Raw genomic sequence first — 22,769 nt, forward strand, 5'->3', positions numbered from 1 at the left:
AATTAAAACCTGGAAACAGGACAGTGAAGGGAGAAGACTCGCCTTCCTTATCAGCGCTCCAGGGACCCAGGGACCCTCTCCCGGAACCAGCACTCCGCAGGGTCCCTAAAGCAAACCGATCTCCGAGCACTCCCAAGGTGGTCCGGGATCACCCACCCTTTGCCTCCACGATCCTGAGCCCCTCCCCTCCCTGAACCCCAGCCCCCTCCAGCAAAGCGTCGCTGTTCCTTTAACTCCGCTTGCTCGGGAGGGTGAGCCCGACTCTGTCCTCCCGCCTCCTTCTCTGCCGCTCCCTCCCTCCCTCTCCCGTCGGAGTTTCAGGTGAATGGGTCACAGAGGGCGGAGGCCGGCCACGCCACACCTTGTCGCTCGTGCCCACCTCCCGCACCCTCCTTCCTCAGGCGACCGAGGGGCGGTGGAGTTCAAGGAGATCTGGCCAGCACACGGCCGAGCAGTCGGCCCGGGGCGCAGCAGGTGGGTCCCGGAGCGCCCGAGCGCGCGGCCGGGGCTGGCTCGGCCAGAAATTGGTGCGCATGCCCGGGGGCGGGGGAGTGGGGGAGGACGCAGCTCCGGGCTCAGTGCGAGCCTTTGGTTGTCACTGCGGGCGGCGGCAGGTGCACCCGCCAGGTGAGCGCTCGGGGTTTCCGCCGCCCAGGTGGCCTGGGCCTTGGCGAGTGGGTGCGAGGCAGGTGCGGCACCGGGGGTCCCCTCCCCAAGGGCGACAGCGCGGCGTCTGGGAGGCGCGGGGAGGGCGCGCGGAGTTAGTTTCGGTGGCAGTTTCGCCCTGGACTTGGGGTTCCCGGGAACCGGAGAAGCGCGGGTTCTTGGGCATAGCGACGGAGGAGTTGGGTGGTCTCCGTCTCTGTCTGTCTGTCTGTCTGTCTGTCTGTCTGTCTGTCTGTCTGTCTGTCTGTCTCTCTCTCTCTCTCTCTCTCTCTCTCTCTCAGCTGCGGGCGAAACCCTCTCCACTACAAATACCTGGGCAAGGCAACTTTCTATTAGAGAGGCAGGCGCCTCATGGGCCGAACCCACGCTCAGCTAGGGCGATAGAGAACTGTGGGCTTCTCGGGGTCCCCAGTTAGGGCTGGAGAGAGATGATGCAGGACGACCTAGATCCCCGTGGCCCTCCTGGTTTCTGCCCCTTTGGGTAATTCATCCTAGGAGAAGGGAAGGCCGGGGGTCTTCTGCAATGTCCCCAGAGTCTCGGCGTGTATTACTTGGCTGTTTGAAACAGGGGGCTGTGCGTGCGCCTTTGTTGATTTGAGCTGTCGGAGTTCTTTTCGAGTGATGCTGGATTTCGAGGGAAGCTGCTCACACAGAACATTCTCATCCGTGACCGCGAGCTGCGGATCTGCCCCGGGGCAGAGCCCGCTCGGCCGCCCTGCACTGGCCCGGCTGCTCCCGAGCGTAGAGCCGCCGTGGGGCGCACGCACGGTCGCGGGGTTCTCGCAGCTTGCCTAGGCTATCCACTTTGCAGATATTCCGGGCAAAGCCGGCCCCGCGAGTACAGCGGCGAGTGACCAGCGTTGGAGGAAGTATGCAGGGACAAGTGGGTGGGGACCAAAATGGCCTCTGCATCTTGGCGCTGGAACAGCTCTGAGCCCCTTTCGTCCAATGTGGAGCGACTGAACCCCAGCAGGAGTGGCAGTATCCTTCGGTCTGCCCCAGGCTCACCGGGCAAAGTGCCACCAAGGGAATTACCTGGGGCGGGAAGGAGGCAGCTTTCCAGGCGGGTTAGTAGTGTGTGGCTCTCTGGCACAACAGGTGTGTTGTGGAGATCCCGGGAAAAGAGAAATGATTCCCAGTGCGGTGCTTTCTGGTGAAGCCTTCTGTTGCTGGTGGGCTGTTCAGCTACATGTCCCTGTGTGTAACAGTAGTTCCTTAAATTTCCACAGGTGGTGGTTTTCTCTTTTCTTCTTTGAATTTATCTACTTGTTAGTGCTTCCTTTGTTAGGTGATGGGATGGCCAGGTCAGCGAGCTAAGTTTGGGCTGGGTGGGGGACGGGACGACGACACTCTCTATCTTCTGGCGACTTCCTGGCAGCTCCTCTCTGTATAAGGTTCGTTGTTAAAGCAGATCCTTCTATACCTTTTTCGTAAGAGTTTGGGGTGGGACATTGTTCCAAGGTTGGAATCTCAGCACGAAAACAAAACAAGCAACAGAAAACCCCAAACCAAAACAAAATGCCTCAAAAATTTACATTTTTGTAAATGTATAATACAGAATACAGAAAACTTAAGCCAAGCCATAAGGACCAGTTAACCCTAGAGAATTCCAGAGAAAATGTCTACTATAGCAAGCCGAGGAGGCACTTTTCAATCCAGCCTGTTTGTACCACACTTGGAGGTTTTGGGGTGTCACTTGATATTGAGAATAATTTTGCACTTTGGGGAATACAGTTTAGGGCTCTGCTAGCAGTATAGCTCAGCTGTGTCCCAACTCTCAAGCAAGCTTGTGTTAGTTATGGTCTTGGCTTTTGTATGTAGCACCGAGGGTTTTGTTTTTTTTTTCTCTGAAGTACTTGTGGCTTGTAGTTTGGGATGGAGCCTTTCATTCTTCCTTTCTAACAAGCTCACAAGTTGAGCCTATACTGTTGTGTGTTTGTCCCCCACCCCCATCTCAGAATGTAAGCACGGACTTTCACCTGGCCTCAATTTGATATATTTACTGTTAGTTTGCGTAGTTCAAGAGATTCACTGCTGGGCTGAAATTCCAGCTCACTAAAATGGAGCATTGGCTTTATTATCCAAATATTGATGGACCAGCCCTTTGTGCTCAGGACCAGCAAAGGGACAAGGGAAGGTGATGGGGAGGAGAGGTCAGGCCTGAGGTCAGGGATGGAGGAAAATTACTGAGTGGTCTGGAGAGCATCCCTGAAGCTACCTTTGAGCTGTGAGCTGAACTAGGGAACTTGACTGGCAACATCAAGATCCTCTCAGGGGGGTGGAGCATAGTGTCACAGAACTTGGGAGACAGAGGCAGATGGAGCTCTTGTGAGTTCTAGGACAGCCAGTGCTACATAACGAGATCGTATCTCAAAAAGAAAAAAAAATAAGTTTTGGGGCTGGAGCGATGGCTCACTCATTGGTTAGTAGCATATTCTACTCTTCCAGAGGCCCCAAGTTCACTTCCTAGGAACTACGTGAGATGGCTCACAACTGTCTCCAGCTCCTGGGGATCAACTTCTGGCCTCTGGGCACCTGCACTCAAATACGCATACCTAAACACAGATACATACACATAACTAAAAATAATGAAAAATAAATCTCTCTGTGAGTTCGAGACCAGCCTGGTCTACAGAGCTAGTTCCAGGACAGGCTCCAAAGCCACAGAGAAACCCTGTCTCGAAAAACCAAAAAAAAAAAAAAATGAAAAATAAATCTTTACAAATCCTCTTTGGGCTCAGTGGGTAAAGGCACTTGCCAGCAAGCCTATGACTTCAGTTTGGTCCATGGAGGGAATAGAATGCCAAAAGTTGTCCTTTGACCTCGCATGCCATGAGACATGAGTGTAAATTAATATAATTAAAAAAGACTTAAAAATATTCTTTGTAGGGGCTGGAGAGATGGCTCAGTGGTTAGGAGCATTGCCTGCTCTCCCAAAGTTCCTGAGTTCAATTCCCAGCAACCACACGGTGGCTCACAACCATCTGTAAAGAGGTCTGGCGCCCTCTTCTGGCCCTCAGGCATACACACAGACAGAATATTGTATACATAATAAATAAATAAATATTTAAAAAAAATTCTTTGTAGTTGAAGATCTAATTCAATGTTAGGCTGCTTGATTAGAATGTATAATGTCCTAGGTTCAATCCTCAGCAGGGGGAAAATCCTAGTTGGAGTCCTTAATTATATATAGAGATTTTTTACGTTTTTTTTCTTTATATGTATGACTGCTTTTGTCTACATGCATATATGTGTATGCATATGTTTGCCTGAAGGCAGGGTTGCAGATGGTTGTGTATCGCTATGTAGGTTCTGGGAATCAAACCCTGATCTTCTGTAAGGGCAACAAGTGATTTTTTAAGCTGGTCAGTGGTGGCGCACACCTTTAATCCCAGTACTTGGGAGTGGATCTCTCTGAGTTCGAGGCCAGCCTGGTCTATGAGAGTTCCAGAGTGGGGGAGGGGGAGGGAAATGGGAGGCGGGGAGGAGGCAGAAATTTTTTCAATTAAAAAAAAAAAAGAGTTCCAGGGTTCCAGCACAGACTCGAGCTACAAAGAAACCCTGTCTTTAAAAACAAAAACAAACAAAAAGAGCAACAAGTAATTTTTTTTTAACGTTAGAACGCTCTCTCTAGCCCTTAGAGAGAGATTCTTAATATATTACTTTAGATTTTGTTGTTGTGGTTTGTTTTGGGGACAAAATCTCTCTGCTAGGTAGCTCTGGCTGTCCTGAACTCCCTCTGCAGACCAGACTGATCTCCAACTCACAGAGATCCACCTGCCTCTGCCTCCCAAGTGCTGTGATTAAAATCATACACCACCATACTTAGCTTAAAAAACAATACGTGCACACATATATGTACATACACACACACATAAAAGCATTAGCTGGGGATGCTGGTTTTCTGTGTAATACGTTCTGTAAGGATCTGTCTGTCCTCCATTAGCTAACATAGCTGTGGTCTTCTAGCCCTGCTGGTCTTCACGCTCTGGTGATGAAAGAAACCAGTGGGGCCCTTAGGCCAAGCCCTAGAGGCCTTTCCACTCCCTTTTCCCCTCTGCGTGGCACAAACTTACTGTGCCTTGCTCTTTAGCTGCTGGTTGTGTTTGTCACTGATTTAGGGACCTTGAAGTGGCATCTCTAAAGTAATACTAAGTAACTCCTGCCTATGGGCAGGAACTGAAATGGTTGTTATTCCTGGAGGGGGTGGAGTCAGGGCCACTTCCCACTGGGGAAACTTCCCAACATTGAGATGAAATCCAATCCTGCGGTTTTGGGTGTTTTGTTTTTGTTTCAAACCATTTCTAGGACTACAAAGACGGCTCTTAAAATGTTTCAGGTCTTTTAGAGTAGTCTAAAAGGACATTAAAATCATCTCGTTTTCCAGGTCAAGTTCTACAGGACAAGCGTTTCCTGTTTTCCAGCTATTTTCTTAAGACATGTTTGTTTGTTTTGTTTTGTTTTAAGATCCTGCACTGTTATAGTCGCTGTCCTGGATCTGTACCCAGGGTGGAACCTGATGTACAGATTCAGGTTTTGTTTCTTTTCATTTTCGGGGTTAGGGCTGGAATCCAAGGCCACCGAGCTCCAGCCCTAGCTCCTGTTGGTTCCCTTACAGCATTCCTAGACACTAACACTATTTCTGAGTGCTCTCAAAGATTTGGACAGCCTTTGCTAAAATTCTTACCGAAGGAAATGTTCTTTTTGCTGGGGTGGGGTATGTGCCTCTAAGATTGAACAGAGACCAAGTCGGATCCCCTTTCTTCTGTATTCTCATATAGATTTTTGAGAATTAAGTTTTTTATTTTTATTTTTCCATCTCCTCTACCAACCTCAGCTTCAGGGAAGCAGGCAGTCACAAAATCTCTGGCCTTTAGCAGCAGGCTTGCTGTATTTTATTGGTGCTGGGCATTGAACTTGAGACCTTGTGAGTGACCTCATTGAGCTATAGCTGCAGCCCCGAGTGTTCACATCAAAGTGACTTATTTATGTCCCCAAATACCTGAGTGCCTGAGTGCTTACCTTACTCACCTTTTGGGGAATCACGGAGTATGAATGCATCTGCTTCTTATTTCTGCTTTATTTACCCCAGTCAAGGTCAGGGTTATTCCCCCTTTTGACAGAGATAAATCTCTGGAGCTCAGAGAACTCGACAGGGTTTGAGGCTGATGAAACTAGTTCGTGTCTTCAAACTCATTTTGATCTTGCAGAGAGACCTTGCTCATTCTCGATGGATTCCTAGCCCTTGGGTTCTTAGTTATTCTTTCCAGTGTTTGGTCAGCTGCAAATCTGGATAACCTTGTCTGCGGTTACCACTGGAGACCTCACTCCAGGTGAACATAAATGCTCCATTCTTTGTGCTAATTAGATGTTGTTATTTAGCTCCCTGGGTCTCTGCCCAATCCTACAAGTTGTACTCCAGATTCCCTGGATTCTTTCTCTGTGCTCTTGCCTGGTAACTTTCTTCAGAGGAGAAACCAAGGTGTAGCAAGAGCTGTCTACAATCTGCTTTCTCAAATTGTTTCAGTTTAGAAATCCTTGCTGTTGGAGGAAACATGACAGCCAAACTCCAACCTCTAGGAAATAACACTTAGAAAGGGATCTTGTTTGAATTTCTGACAACTAAAGCTTGAATTGGAATTAATTTAGCTTTTTTTGGGGAGGGGGGAGTTGAGACAAGGTTAATTTAATTTTTAATAATTGATACAAAGCCTGGAATTCGGGGGTAGTCGTTGTCAATCTCCTCCTCTTTTTTTTTTTTGAGACAGGGTCTTACTATGTAACCTTAACTGCCCTAAAGCTTGCTCTGTAGACCAGGCTAGCCTTAAACTCATAGATATCCTCCTGCCTCTGCCTCCTGTGCTGAGACTAAAGGTGCATGCCACCCACCATACCTGGCTCACCTGTTGTATTATAGGAAAGAAAAGATGTGTGTATTAACGTGTAGGTGTGTGTGCCAGGATATGTTTATGTGCACCACACGTATGTTGGTATCTGAAGAAGCCAGGAAGTGTTGGGTCCCTGGAACTAGAGTTACTGGCACTTGCTGCCTGATGTGGAAACCAAACCCAGTTCTTCTGCTAGAGCAGTAAGCACTTTAAATTGCTGAGCCATCTCTCTAGCCCCTATATTGCCTTTGTGTGTGTGTATGTGTGTGTGTGTTTGTGTGTGTGTTTTGAGACAGAGTTTTTCTGTGTAACAGCCTTAACTGTCCTGGAACTAGCTCTGTAGACCAGGCTGGCCTCAAACTCACAGAGATCCACCTGCCTCTCTGCCTCCCAAGTGCTGGGACTAAAGGTGTGCTCCACCACTGCCTGGTTCTTGTATTGTCTTTTGAGACAGAATCTCATGTTAAAGCCAAGTTGGACTCAACTTATAGCCCAGACAGACCTTGAACTCATGGAAATCCTCCCACCTCAGCCTCCCAAATGCTGAAATTTCAGAGGCTAGCCACCATGCCTGGCTTTGGGAGTAGTCTTGAGTGATTGAATTGTAGATCACTTAGATCACTTAGAAGAGGAATCACTGTCTCCTCTGAGGTCAGTATTTGTCACTATCAGCATCAGTCTTAACATTTATTTAATAATGTTTGAAGTTTTCCTTAATGTTCTTTTTCCAAACATCATTTAGGAAGTCCAAATGGGCTTGAATTGCTCATATATGTATTTCAATGTGAGATGAAGAAGTGGACCGTGGGCTAGTTACAGGGCTGCACACACACAGGATTTATGTGTTTGTTGTGCATTGGCAGAGTGGTTTTAAAAAATCAAATGACTGGCGGGAGGCACTCTAGTTACTTCCTGGACTGTTGCCTCTTGCAGTTTACCCACAAACCATTCTTCTTTAAAAAAATAAAGTGAAGAAGTTGTCTTTCCTGTGCTGCTGCTGTGTTGGTATTACCTGGATTTTCATCTTGGAGATTTTTTTTTTTTTTTTTTTTTTTTTTGTTTTTCGAGACAGGGTATCTCTGTGGTTTTTTTTTTTGGAGCCTGTCCTGGAACTAGCTCTGTAGACCAGGCTGGTCTCGAACTCACAGAGATCCACCTGCCTCTGCCTCCCAAGTGCTGGGATTAATCATCTTGGAGATTTTGTCTGATGTTCAGAGAGTTTTATTCTGAGATTTGGAACTGACTATTGAGTGGCGTGGAAGAGAATTACTATCTATGTAGCTTACATGACACATTTAAAAAGTTTAAATTGACTTACTCCTCCTGATGGAGCAGTGGACAGTTGTACAGACTTTACTTGAAAATGAAAAATAAATTTTGCTTCAATATACTCAAGTCATAAATCGTTCTTGACTGTTATTTGAAGGCAATACTCTGTCAAGTTCTGATATTTTCTCGTAACCTTCAGCCTGAAAGCACATGGGACAGAAGTGTCCATGGTCCAATCTGATCCATGTAAATGTTGAGCAAATATTTGCACATTTACTGTGTGCCAGGTGCTGTTTTAATCAGTGAACAACATGCAAAAAACTGTTTACATGGAGTTTACCTAGTGGATCTAAAGTTCTCTTCCTTGCTAATCAATTACTAGTGTTGCCTGGAAAGAACTTAGTATGTTTCCATATACCGTACCCGAGGGACAGGAAGTGCTAGAAACTAAGCTGGGTGGTGCTGATGCACGCCTTTAATCCCAGCACTCAGAGGAAGAGGCAGGTGGATCTCTGTGAGTTCGAGGCCAGCCTGGTCTACCAGAGCTAGTTCCAGGACAGGCATCAAAGCTACAGAGAAACCCTGTCTCAAAAAAAGCAAAAACAGAAACACCCCCCAAACAAAAACAAAAAACAAAAAAAGAAAACTGTAAAACTGAAGTTCATTTGTTTGCTCGCTCCTTCCTTCATCTTCTGCACACACGTGTGGGCACACCCACCGCCTATGTGTGGTGGTCAGAGGACAGTATGCAGGTGTTGTTTCTCTCTTTCCACCATGCAGGTCCTGGGGATTAAACTCAGGTCCTCATTGCCGGTGGCAATCCCTTTACCTGCTGAGCCATCTCATAAGCCCTTTCTTGGCTTTTCTGGCACTGGAAAATTATTCTAGGATAAACTTCAGGTTTTGAGCCTTACCAAGAACTCTTGGGTGCCGTGGAGTCACCTTGTACCAAGGCAGGTCGTGCCCAGATTCACTGCTTCATGAACATTAACACCACTTGTCGGCTCCAGGGAAACTAAGAGTATTCCAAATGAAATGGACTGAAGATCTGCATGGAAAGGCTGTGGGTCAGGTGACATCTCAGTGACTCATTGACTTCTTTATGGCTTTGGGTACATTGCTCCCCATGTCTTTCTCATCCTTTCTGGGTTTGTAAAACTGGGTAACCAGGGTGCTTTTGAGTCTGAATTGGAATTTTGTGCTAAGTGCCTGGCACGTCGGTAGGCATCCAGTGTGGCTTTTCTCCTTTTTCTCCTTCTTCTCCAAGCTCCTCAGCCCAAGCTTCACAACTTACAGGGCTTGGCGGCAGCTGCTCTTGGGGCCCTTTCCTACACGTCCTCATACATCCACTGCTGAGGATCATAACTCGTTTATGGGTGGGGAAGAGACTCTCCATGCACTTTGTCCTCTCAGCATCATCTTATTTTAACAGATTAACAACGTGTCTATATAGCTCCACCCCCATGTCAACACCTCACCAGCCTGGATGCTCATCCTTCTTCCCAAGACACCAGCTGATGGTCTTCATCACCTTTCTTTTTTGTTTGTTTTTTTGAGACAGGGTTTCTCTAGCTTTGGAGCCTGTCCTGGGACTAGCTCTTGTAGACCAGGCTGGCCTCGAACTCACAGAACTCACAGAGATCCACCTGCCTCTGCCTCCCGAGTGCTGGGATTAAAGGCATGCACCACCACCGCCTGGCATCACTCTTGGTCACATAGTTCAGCCTGGAGACGTTCCTGTTCTGTGTGTGTCTCATACTTCCACAGGCTCCGCTGTGTAGTTAGGACCTTGGTAAATGTGCGTTGATTGAGTGAAATCGCCTTTCAGGTGTGCAGACACTCTGCTTTAAGGAATTCTAGAATACAACTGCTCTGCTTTTTCTCCTCTGGAAGGACTCTTTAATATGTGTTTTCTTGTTTTGTAAAAATGATATTTTTGGAGACTTAGAGAAAGTGATAAGAGAATGGGATAGCTTGAAATTACACCATTTTTTTTTTTTTTTTTTTTTTTTTTTTTTTAAGACAGGGTTTCTCTCTGTAACAGTTCTGGCTGTCAGGGGCTCCTTTGTAGACCATGCTTGCTGACCTTGAACTAGCAGAGAGCCGACGTCTCTGCTTCCCAGTGATGGGGTTAAAGGTGTGTGACGCCACCACCTGGATAGTATCACTTTTAATAAGGGCACACTTTTAAGCTGTGCTTTAGTTAATTCTGGAGCACTAACAGGTGCTGCACTGTCATATGCACGCTCATCCTACGTTAGCATTAAAGGTAATAGGAAGTTACCTTTCTTTCAGTGTTGGGGATCAGATCTAGGACCCTGGACATTCTAGGCAAATCCTTCGCTATGGAGCTATAGTCCTAGCAAATCCTCCATTAAGGAGCGACAGTCTTCGGCTTTGTTTGTTTATTTGTTTTGTTTTGTTTTTGTTAAGGGTCTTACTGTATTGGCTAGGTTGGTCTCCCACTTGAGATCCTTTTGACCCAGATTCCTGAGTAGCTGGGGTTTCTGATATATATTACTGTACCTGGCATTGAAATTATTATTATCACTTTGTTTTTGAGACAGGGTTTCTCTTTATAGCTTTGGAAACTGTCCTGGAACTCTTTCTGTAGACCAGGCTGGCCTCGAACTCACAGAGATCCACCTGTCTCTGCCTCCCAAGTGCTGGAATTAAAGGTGTGCACCACCAGCAAAATTATTATTATTTGTTTTAGAAATTTAAAGGGGCTGGAGAGATGGCTCAGTGGTTAAGAGCACTGGCTGCTCTTCCACAGGACCTTGGTTCAATTCCCAGCACCCACACGGCAGCTCACAACTGTCTGTAACTCCAGTTCCAGGGGATCCAACACTCTCACATAGGTAAAACTCCACTGCACAAAAATAAGAGAAAATAAATCATTGAGCCAGGCCTGGTGGTACATGCCTTTAGTTCGTACTCAGGAACCAGAAGCAGGTGGACCTCTGTGAGTTCAAGGCCAGGCTGATCTACAGAGTGAGTTCTTGGACAGTCAGGACCACACAGAAAAACCAAAAAACCAAAAGCAACAACAACAAAAAAGGAAATCATTACTTTTTTTTTTAAATTTAAACTTAGGGTGTGGGTGTGTGTGCATGTGTGCTTGCCATGGCACACGCGTGAAGGTGCGAGAACAACCTGCAGAAATTGACTCTCTCTTTGTAGTGTGTTATTCCAGGGATTGAATTTAGTCATCAGACTTCGTGGCGGACACCCTTACCCACTGTGCCAGCTTGCTGATCCAGAATAATAATTTTGTGAAATAAATCCTTCCTTCTCTCCCCCTTTTTCCTTTATCTTTTTGAGACAAGATCTCATGTTAATCCTACATTTTTCTTTTTTCTTTGTAGGCCTTTGTTCTTAGTAGTATCTATTTAATTTTTTTTCCCTTCTATATTGTAAAGTGATGTGAGGTTGTCATTATTGTAGCTCAGAATTTTAAGTTTAAAGATACTTGTGTGCCAGGGCCATGCAGAATGCAATACTGGCGCCAGGAGAAATGTGATTTTCTGTGCCTGCAGAACTGAAGGTCTGCCACGTGGAAGTGGGCAGTGGAACAGAGAATTAACGTGGGGTGAGCGGGCGCTTAGAGACTGTATTTTGTACGTTTCTTGGTGATGCAAACTCCTCTGGTCTCAGCAGTAATCCCATCGGCCTACTTCTGTTGCTTAGGTTTGCTTATCTTGGGAGCCTGAAGTCTTGCTCATCATAAAGATCAGGTGACCAGTGAGATCAGCCATGTCTGTGAGGCCTCTTGAAAGTCCTCCGCCTTACCGACCTGATGAGTTGTAAGTAACTAATTTTTCTTTCTTCTAACGGGGCTTGTTATATATAAAAGAAACTTCCATCTATTAAGTCTTTGTTTTTTAGAAATTAAGCCAGGGGATTAGGGCTCTAGCTCAGCAGTTGGCCCCAAACCCATCCCCAGTACTGATTTCCCCCCACTGCCCCGCACCACACACTTTTAGGCTGGGGACATGGCTCAGTTGGTAGAGTGTTTGCCTAGCAATGATTCAGGTGGTGGCTGGGTTTGATCTGTAGTACTGCATAAGCCAGGCATGGTGGCATACACCTTAACACCTTAATTCCAGCATTTTGGAGGTGGAGGCAGGAGAATCAGCCACATAATGAGAGTGAAGCCAGCCGGGGCCACGTGTGATCCCGTCTCAAAACAACAAGCAAGGAAACAAAAAAATCTAAGCCCAGGATGGTGTGCACACTTGCAATCCTAGTGCTTTGGGGGCAGAGATAGGACGATTACCATACATTTGAGGTCGTCTGGGTCTCTGGTAGATCACAAGGCTGGTTAGGGCTATGTGGTAAGACTGTCTCAAACAATCTGAACAGTTTGCACTTAATGATGTGAATTGTACCAAAGATTTACAATGAAAAGTGAATTTCCTTCTTCTGCATAACTTCCAAAACCTCCACAGGCAACTACACCGTCTATTTTTAATATTTGCCTCAAGATACTGTCTAGGGCTAGGTGTAGTAGCTTATGCCTTTGATCCTAGTGCCTGAAAGGCAGAGGCAGATTCAGTAGATATCTCTGTGAGTTTGAGGACAGCCAGGGTTATGTAGAGAGACTGCTATAAAAACAACAACAATAACAACAACAACAACAACAACAAAACAAAAACAAAAAAAAAACCGAAGAGAGTAACACCCACCAAGGCTCAAAGTTCTTAGGTTCAATTTGGTCAAATGACAGTGGCTCTGATACAAGTTGTCAATTTATAATTAAATTATTGGAATGTGCAGAGTAATTTTTTTTTTTTTTTTTTTTTTTTTTTTGGTTTTCTGAAACAGGGTTTCTCTGTGGCTTTGGAGCCTGTCCTGGAACTAGCTCTGTAGACCAGGCTGGTCTCAAACTCACAGAGATCCACCTGCCTCTGCCTCCCGAGTGCTGGGATTAAAGGTGTGCGCCACCATCGCCCGGCTTGTGCAGAGTAATTTTTATAACGGAGATTCAGAGTCCAGCCGAGCATTCCCTGATGAGCTCTTAGTGTAGAATTGGTTTACTTTGCCACTGTTTTTTGTTTTTCAAGACAGGGTTTCTTTCTGTAGCTTTGGAGCCTGTCCTGGAACTCACTCTGTAGATAAGACTGGCCTTGAACTCACAGGGATCCACCTGCCTCTGAGTGCTGGGATTAAAGATGTGTGCCACCACTGCCTGGCACTTTGCCACTCTTGATGTAATTAACTATAGATTATGTAGTATTTTGCTCAATATTTTACTCCTTGAGTAATAAATATATAATACGTATTATAAATAATTTATGTACCACACTCGTGTGCACACGCACACATACATAACACACACACACATTCTTCTTGATGGTCCTGGGAATTGAATGCAGGGTTCTACCCCTTGTTATATAGCATGAAAATAAAACCCCAGAGACAGATATTGGAATTCAACCTGAAGATCAGAAAAGCAAAGCAGCCGAACCACTAGAGAGCTCTTACCTCTATGAAATCTTCAGACTGAAGAGAGTGAGTTCCTGTCTCATTCCACCTTATATTCCTCTCTAGTGCTGGGATTAAAGGTGTGCACCACCACTACCCAGCCTCTATGGCTAACTAGTGTGGCTGCTGGGATTAAAGGTGTGCACCATCACCACCTGGCCTCTATGGCTAACTAGTGCGGCTGTTTTGAACTGATCTTCAGGCGAGCTTTATTTATTAAAACACAAATAATATACGACTATAACACTACATCTCGTTTTTTCCTCCTTTTCTAACTTAGGTCTTTCCACTGCCAAGCACAGTGCCTACATAAGCCTGCCTGGTAATTCCAGCAGTTGCCTTTAGAGACTAAGTCCTGAGAAGAACAGGACTGCTAGGAACTGCACAGGACACCCAATAGGCTGGGGTGGGCGTTGTGTTGAAATGCAATTACCTTGTGCCACAGAGACAAAAAAAAAGCTTGATATCATTGTTCTGAAGCTGTGTGGGTCCCACCCACACATGCTGTGATTTTACTGATAAGATGTGCAGCCTCTGAGTTTTTTTTCTCTCTCCCAGTACTGGGAGTGGAACAAATATGGCCCTTACCAGGCAATACTCTGCCACTGAATTACATCACCAGCCCCATTACCTGACATTTTACGTTTCCAGATGATCGTTACATAGAGCAACATCTGGAGAACCATTGCCCTTTAATGTCGTAGAGTGGTTATTGTCCAGTACGTTTCCAAGACCAGTGGTGCCTGTATCAGCCGGAAACTCAACCCATCTCAGATTTGTCCTGCAGAGTCAGCTGTGCCCCTTTAGTCTTCAGTGGGACATTTGAAATAGTTTTATCCTGGGCTGGAGAGATGGCTCAGTGGTTAAGAGCATTGCCTGCTCTTCCAGAGGTCCTGAGTTCAATTCCCAGCAACCACATGGTGGCTCACAACCATCGGTAATGAGGTCTGGTGCCCTCTTCTGGCCTGTAGACATACACACAGACAGAATATTGTGTACATAATAAATAAATAAATAAATTTTTGAAATAGTTTTATCCATGTGGCTAATTTTATTCCAAGCAGTTTTTCATTTGAGATCTTTTATTTCCCCTTTAGCAAACCCAATCATTATGCGCCAAGCAATGATGTCTATGGCGGAGAAATGCACGTTCGACCAATGCTCTCTCAGCCGGCATACTCCTTTTACCCAGAAGATGAAATTCTTCACTTTTACAAATGGACGTCGCCCCCAGGAGTGATCCGGATCCTGTCCATGCTCATCATTGTCATGTGCATCGCCATATTTGCCTGTGTGGCTTCCACGCTCGCTTGGGACAGAGGCTATGGAAATGGCATCTTTGGCGGTAGCGTAAGCTACCCTTATGGAGGAATTGGTGGCTTCGGTGGTTATGGAACTGGCTATGGCTATGGTTATGGCTATGGTTATGGCTATGGAGGGTATACAGATCCAAGAGCAGCCAAAGGTTTCCTGTTGGCCATGGCAGCCTTTTGCTTCATTGCCTCCTTGGTAATATTTGTTACCAGTGTTGTAAGATCTGGAATGTCCAGAACAAGAAGATTTTACTTGATTGTGATCATAGTCAGCGTTATCCTGGGCATCCTGGTATTTATCGCGACAATCGTGTATATAATGGGAGTCAACCCAACCGCTCAGACCTCTGGATCTATATACGGTTCACAGATCTACGCCCTCTGCAGTCAGTTCTATACTGGAGCTACTGGACTCTACGTGGATCAGTATCTCTACCACTACTGTGTGGTGGATCCTCAAGAGGTATGAATAGCTTGTTGGTTTTTCAAGACAGGTTTCTCTGTGTAACTGCCCTAACTGTCCTGGAACTCGGTCCACAGACCAGGCTGGCTGGGATGAAAAGCATGCACCACCGCCTCATGGTGGTGTGAGTAGTTTTTGTTCTTTCCCATGACCCATCCTTCTCTCCATGAGATTAGAGATGCTCAGAATAGTGAGTATGGGAACATTTAAACATAATGTCTGAGGCCCTACTTTTAATGATGCCATAATGTTGGGGAGAGTCTGGATGCCATTGTTAAGCCATAGTTAACATACTGTTTATCTGTTTAGAGAGTACCTCAGTGGTTGGTTATGCAGTCACAGAATTGGGCAAGCATCCTTACAGTTGTGGAACATTTTCACTGTCTCCTGAGGCAATGTCTGTGTCCATTAGCATTTGCTCACCATTTTTTGGACCCACTCTGAGCAGCAACCCTTTGCCCATCCAGCTTGGGCTGTTCCCTGTTGTTAAGAATTTTCACAATATCTGGTCTCTTATGATTGGTATCTTTCACTTAGCATGATGGTATCTTTTTTAAAATTTAATTTAATTTTTTAATCTGTGTTTTTGTCATGTGTCAGTCCTTTATTTCTTTTTATTGATGAGTGATTTAAGAACATATATCACGTTTTATTTACCCATCATTTATGAACATTAAGGCTACCTCTGCATTGTCTGTGACTTCTGTTATTAGGATCCTTGATGCACAGGTTTTTGCGTGACTCCTAATAGTTCTTGAGTTGTGAGTATAGCTGCAGGGAGAATTGATGAGCTGTGTGTGGCTCTAACTTTTTGAGGTACTGTCAGTTTTCCAAAGAAGCCATTTTACAGTCTCTCCAAAAAGCTTGCGGGTCGTAACCGTCCCCTTCCTCACCAAAGCCTGTTGTCAGTCTGTCTGATTCCAGTCATGCTAATGGGTGTGAAATGGTACCTCACTGTAGGTGGCGTTTTGGGTGTGTGTGGTTTGTTTTTGGTTTTTTTGTTTGTTTGTTTGTTTTTTTTTTTTGAGGTAGAGTTTTGATGTGTATCCCAGGTCATCCTTGAATTCACAACATTCCTGCTTTAGCATTCTGAGCCCTAATTATGAGTGTGCTCCTATGCCCTGCTTGTATTTTGATTTGTTTTCCGTGATAGCCAGTGGTACTGAGCATATTTTCATATATGTATTCAACATTTATCATCATTGTATATTCACAAACTTACTTTTAAAATTAGCCTGTTTTTAGTCTTTATAATAGGCATATAAATCTCTTATGAATGATTTATATAAATATTTGTTATTTTTGCCCTAACCCCCTTTTTTTTTTTTTTTTTTTTTTTTTTTTTTTCCTTTTTCGAGACAGGGTTTCTCTGTGGTTTTGGAGCCTGTCCTGGAACTAGCTCTTGTAGACCAGGCTGGTCTCGAACTCACAGAGATCCGCCTGCCTCTGCCTCCCAAGTGCTGGGATTAAAGGCGTGCGCCACCACCGCCCGGCGCCCTAACCCCTTTTAAGTTTTTTTTTTTTTTTATGATATTCTTTACACAAAACTTTAGTTTTCATAGGCTCTTGTCTGATTTTTCTTTTGTTGTTTTTTGCTTGTGGTATCTTACCAATGAAAGTAAACATTCTTCATAAAAGTTGCTTTTTCTTTTTAATTATATCACCCTCTTTGGAGCCAGGGTCCTACTGTATAGCCCACATTTGCCTGTGAATTGTGGCCCTGCTGTAGCTCCAGCCTTTTGAGTGAGGTAGTTACAGGTGTATGAGCTACCTCCCCTGCTGCATTAAATTTTCTCCGTGCAGTGTCCCAAATGAGTTGACTGTGTGGGTGATAGTTATAGCTCATTGGTGGAAAATTTGCTTATTCTGCACAAGACCCTGGATTAGAAACATTTGGAATTGCAGATGGCTCAGTGGGTAGATGCTTGCACAATCATGATGACTTGAGTTTGGATCCCCAGAACCCATGCAAGAACCCCAAACATGCCGGGCGGTGGTGGCGCACGCCTTTAATCCCAGCACTTGGGAGGCAGAGGCAGGCGGATCTCTGTGAGTTCAAGACCGGCCTGGTCTACAGAGCTAGTTCCAGGACAGGCTCCAAAACCACAGAGAAACCCTGTCTCGAAAAACCAAAAAAAAAAAAAAAAAAAACAAAAAAAAAACAAAAAAAAAACCCCAAACATGGTGGATGTGCACACATGTAACCCTAGTGCTGACGATACAGAAGTCGGCACTCCGGGGAGTTCACTGGCCAGCCAGTCTAGGTGAAATGTCAAGCTCCGGGTACACGGAGAGTCTACTTCTTGAAAATTAAAATGAACAGTCATAGAGGAAGATACCTGTTGTTGACCTTTGACCTTTTCCTCATAGACACACACGTATATAGGCAAGTATACCCATGTGCACACCCAAGAAAGTGCACTCTTGCTTGCACTTGCGTGTACACACAAACACACAAAATTGGTTATTGATGTGAACATTTTGGAGTCTCATTTGATTCCATTAATCTATATTTCTGTCCTTACACCCATACCACACTGTCTTTTTACTTTACTGTTATGGTAAGTTTTTGAAGTTGTGAAGTATGGATTCTCTAACTTTGTTTAAAATTATTTTGACTAGATTGTGTAGATTCTGTTTTTCTTGCATTTCTATTTGCCTTTTAGGATTATCCTTTAGGATAGCCCTTGTGCATGGTAGGATAAGTTTTAGTTTTTGCAAGCTACCTGCTGGGACTTTGAAGTATTGCCCCAAATCTGTAGCTCAGTTTAGGGGATTTCTGTCATTATTGCAATTTTAAGCCTTTTTTTTTTTTCTTTCTTTTTTTTTGGGGTGGGGTGGGGTGGGAAATGTGCATTTTTCAAGACAGGGTTTCTCTGTAGCCCTGGTTGTCCTGGAATTCACTTTATAGATCAGGCTGGCCTTGAATTCACAGAGATCCCTCTGCCTCCCAAGTGCTGGAATTAAAGGCATATGCAATCATTGTCCAATGAGATTGTAAATCTTCTAATCAATGAACATAGGATATCTTTCCATTTCTTGTGGTAGTTTTCAGAATGTCGGTGCTTTTTGTCCAGGTGATTTTATGTGCTTCGGGGGTGTAACCCGTACCGTAGGCAACTGTGAGTCACCTCAATTACTTCAAACCGCGAATGCCACTGCTCCTTCCCCTCCTCTTGACTCAGGAGCTCTCATTCTTCCTCCTGAATGAGTCACTCTCTTGGGTTAGACTTTCTCCACTGTCTGCCTATCTTGATTTTGAAGACGGAGTGTTTTCCCTGCTGGTGTAGGTTTCAGAGGGCTTGCTGTTACTGTTCAGACCTGTCTGTGGTGAGGATTGCGAATTGGTAGAATCGGTTTGCCTGTCTCACTACACTCCGGTCCCTCGTAATCCTCTGGCCACTTGAAACCTATATTCTTTGAAAAAGGATGTCACTGCGAGGTAGACAGTGGGTAGGAGACCCTGCTGTTAGCCGTGAGTGGATAACTAGTACTGGTCTCGTCTTCAAGTGTGCGCAGACCAGTGTGCCACCTAATATGTCTGCCAGAAACTGGGTGAGCCATCAAGAGGAGGCGTCATTGTCACAAGGCACTGAAACCGAGGAACTTGCTAGATCGAAGGACTCATTCGTCCATTTGCTCTAATTTATAGGTTGGTTAGATTCATAGTGTTATCATTTATGTTAAGACAGATGGCGCAGTTTACATAGTGTAAAAAGGTTGCCAAACGTGCGTCATGAACAGGGTTATAGGTATGATTCTGAAATTAGCATTTTCTTTCTTTTTTTTTTTTTTTTTTTTTGGTTTTTCGAGACAGGGTTTCTCTGTGGTTTTGGAGCCTGTCCTGGAACTAGCTCTTGTAGACCAGGCTGGTCTCGAACTCACAGAGATCTGCCTGCCTCTGCCTCCCAAGTGCTGGGATTAAAGGCGTGCGCCACCACCGCCCGGCTGAAATTAGAATTTTCAAACCCTTTAGAAGAAAGACATTGATGCTGGGCATATGTCTGTAATCTTAGCACTGGGGAAGAATAAGAAGGAAGACCAAGAGGTTAAGGTCATTTTCGGCTACATAGAGGGGCTAGCCTGGGCTATTTGAGACACTGCCTCAAAAAACAAACAAAAACCCATTGATTTCATTACTGTACCAGCTATTTTCGCTTTTTTATAAAAATCTGACAGCAACTGAGGCACAGTGCCCAGAACCCATTTCCTGAGCTCTGAAGTGGGTACTGACGGGTCTACTTTAAGCAGGGTTTGAGCACAGAGTCACTTGGTTTGTGTCCATTTCTGTTTATGCGCACCCAGGTACACTTGGCGTGTGTTTTGCTAGCTTTGTCCAGTTGGTGTGGGTTAGTTTTTAATGACAGAACTAATCTGTAGAAGTTTAGTTTTGTGCCCTTAAATCACAAGTACTCAGGCCCGTTGGTAAGGGTTTTAGTTCTTAGAAGGTGGATTTCAATTAAAGCAATTAAAATTAATTATGTCCATATCTTTCTTCCCTTTTAGGCTATAGCCATTGTCCTGGGCTTCATGATACTCGTGGCTTTTGCTTTAATCATTTTCTTTGCTGTGAAAACCCGAAGAAAGATGGACCAGTATGACAAGTCCAATATTTTGTGGGATAAGGAACATATTTATGATGAACAGCCCCCCAATGTTGAAGAGTGGGTAAGTGTTAACAGAACAAAACACTTTTAACCTTCTATTAAATTTCTAATGTCTGTCCCTAATTTTTTTGTACTTTGTTAAACTTTTTGCTTAGAATTATTGTGTTTGTACATTTAATAAGTTGTTTGTTCTTTGCTCAGAATTTTTAAAAGGTTGGTAAATGGAAATCACTTCTTTAAAGGGTGAACTCATTTCTGTTTTCAGGAAGGAATACTCCCTAGAAAGTCACAGAGAACTCTTGGCTTTGCAAAATGCAAGCAACTCCTCTCCACCCCTTTTTTTCTTTGCTTTACTGTTTTGGAGAAAACCCTGTTGCCCCAGGGTTGGGGGCGGTTGGGGTCAAGCTTGGCAGAGGCATTTTGGGAATGGGATGGCCACTGTTGGTAACCTTATCAATTTTTTATATTAATAGCAGCATGGTCAACCACAGTGACTCATTCTGTATCCCATTTAGCTATCAAATACTTCAGCATGACAGAGATTACAGGAGTTTCTCTTTTAGGAGGGAGGGTAATAGATTGCAAATTTTAGCAGCCTTTAGCTGGGCAGTGGTGGTGCACGCCTTTAATCCCAGCACTCTGGAGGCAGAGACAGGTGGATCTCTGTGAGTCCAAGATCAGCCTGGTTACAGAGAGAATTCCAGGACAATCAGGGCTACACAGAGAAACCCTGTCTTGAAAAAAAAGAAAACAGAGCCGGGCAGTGGTGGTGCATGCCTTTAATCCTAGCACTCGGGAGGCAGAGGCAGGCGGATCTCTGTGAGTTTGAGACCAGCCTGGTCTACAAGTTCCAGGACAGGCTCCAAAACCACAGAGAAACCCTGTCTCGAAAAACCAAAAAAAAAAAAAAAAAAGGAAAAAGAAAAAAGAAAAAAACCAAACCAAAAAAACAAAAAACCTGAGCAAGCTGGTGTGTGTGTGTAAGATGATAAGCTCCTTTAATCCCAGCACTTTTGAGGTAGAGGCAGGCCAATCTCTGTGTGGAAACAGACTTTGTTTCTGTTGGGTTGCTGTGAGGATGAGGAGCACCTATAGAAACTTCTTTTTCCTACTTTTTCTTTAATATTTTTTTCTTCAGTCCTGGAGACTGAACCCAGGGCCTTGTGCTTGCATGCTAGGCCAGCTGTTTGCTGCTGTATCAGTATGTTTCTGTGCTTGCTCCTTTTGTTTGATCTTTGTGAGTTCGTGTGTAGTGAATTGTGTGTGTGTTCCTGCTTGTGAGTGTGGGCATATGCACTTGTGCACTGTCTGTGGATGTCGCAGGACAACCTCAGGTGCTGGCTGACATCTTCCACCTCTTTGGGGCAGTATCTGTTTGTGCTGCACCTGCCAGGGCCTTGCCCTGGGCCTTCCTGGGATTCTCCTGACTGCTTCTGTCTTACCTTGGAAGAGCTTTGATTATAGATTAGCTATTGCATTTGGCTTTTATCCGGGTTCCGGAGATCTAAATTTACATTCTCCCAATTTCCAGGCAAGGGATTTACCCATTAAGCCATCTTCCTACATTCCTGTACTTCCTGTTTTTGAGATAGCGTATCCTAACTTGCCCAGGCTGGACCTGAACTCACTGTGATCTAAGCAGGCCTCCCAAGTAGCCAGGACCTCGGGCCTTTACCACTAGATCTGGTTCTAGCCAGACTGTTTTCGGCTATGAAATTTAATTGTGAATACTGGACCCTGACTGGCGCTAGGGTAGGCTTATTGTGGCCACTGGCAATGGGGTATAGGAGGGCTTCAAAAGAGCTATGGGTTCCTGATAAACTGTCCCCTTAGCTCTAGCATTCTATATGCCAGAGTTTTTAGGAAATCTGCAAGCTTAGCTAGAAACTGTTTCTAGCTAGTGAAGAAAAAAAAAGCCATGTTAAGAAAGCCAGAAAGAGAGCAACTTATTTGCTGCAAGTGATGGGTGCTAACCCTGCCTTCTGTAGGAAGCCACTTCCTCTGTGAGGTGTGAAGCTGCCTTAGAGGGAGATTGTCCGTCTGTAGCTCCAGGCGAGGCCACCTCTGGACGGACTGGGACGTTCACCACGGACGATGAAGTCAATGTTTTGCTGAGAGTTTCTGGGTGTGTCAGTTGTTTCACTGACTGTTGGGTTTGTTTACTCAAGGTTTCGAGAGAGCTTTAAAAAAAAAATAAATAAACCAGCTCAAGGGAGCCCAGCACCTGTAATATTAGTCACGGTGAACTTTAGCCTCTCACCTGATTTAGTATCAGGAAGGTTTAATCAGTTATTAGTTCTTTTGATACCTTGGCAACAGCAGGTAGTCACTCATGGGAGTGGTGATGAGCTGAAAGATAGTTCTTTAAAAGGTATCCTCTTGGCTGCTGGCGTAGCTCGGTGGTAGAGCTCTTGCCTAACATGTCGAAGGTCCTGGGTTCAACCCCCAGCCCAATATATACCGACAAAAAAGGCAGTACCTTATAATTAGCGACTTGGGTATTGTAGCCTCGAGTAGTTTGTCTTTTCTGCTATCTTCCCTGGCTACCCAAACTCAGTCCACTGAGCTCAGTTGCACATTTCAGTTCAACCCCAGATGCAGCTGTTTGCTCCCCGTTCTCAGCTCTCTGTGCCCTTCTTCTCAAGTGGCTTCCACTCTGCCCCTGCGCTGCCCCGGAGATACCAGTCTGCGTGAGAAGCGCAGCAGTGAGTCTTTGTAGTCTTTGTCCTTTGGTCTTAACAAAATATAACAGAGTGAAAAATGAGTGTGGATTAGATTTTGATTTTATACATGCAAGGGACCTTGAGTTAAGTCTCCAGTGCTGGGGGAAAATGGGAATCTTAGTAACTGTGGAGTGCTGAAACAGGGGACTTGTATATTGGTGGGACTAAAGTAAGTGTTACTTAGTGGAAATTTATTACCATTTGAAATCTTGCCATCTCTTTTGATTTGGGATCGCTCTCCATTCCCTAGATCCTTTTGTATACCGACGGGAACATATGCAACTTTCTAAGTTCCTAGTCCTGCGTCTCTTGCATGTTGTTTCTTCTATTAGGGAATTTTTTTGTGGGTATCT

General features: G+C 44.9%; 1 protein-coding gene across 2 annotated transcripts in view; it reads left to right on the top strand.

The window, feature by feature from the left end:
- Window positions 1-331: 331 nt before the first annotated feature.
- Window positions 332-22,769, top strand: part of Ocln (occludin) — a 49,369-nt gene continuing 26,931 nt past the window's right edge. The window contains exons 1-4 of one of the 2 annotated variants that reach the window (XM_057790186.1): window positions 332-474; window positions 11,514-11,629; window positions 14,408-15,086; window positions 19,593-19,754. In XM_057790186.1, coding sequence (XP_057646169.1) covers window positions 11,580-11,629; window positions 14,408-15,086; window positions 19,593-19,754 — 891 coding nt within the window. In that variant the 5' untranslated portion in view covers window positions 332-474; window positions 11,514-11,579. Of the gene's footprint in view, window positions 475-583; window positions 628-11,513; window positions 11,630-14,407; window positions 15,087-19,592; window positions 19,755-22,769 lie in introns of those variants that run through there. The other variant, XM_057790187.1, reaches the window with a different exon arrangement.

This window comes from Chionomys nivalis, chromosome 15 (genome assembly GCF_950005125.1).
Source record: "Chionomys nivalis chromosome 15, mChiNiv1.1, whole genome shotgun sequence".
Lineage (NCBI taxonomy): Eukaryota > Metazoa > Chordata > Mammalia > Rodentia > Cricetidae > Chionomys > Chionomys nivalis.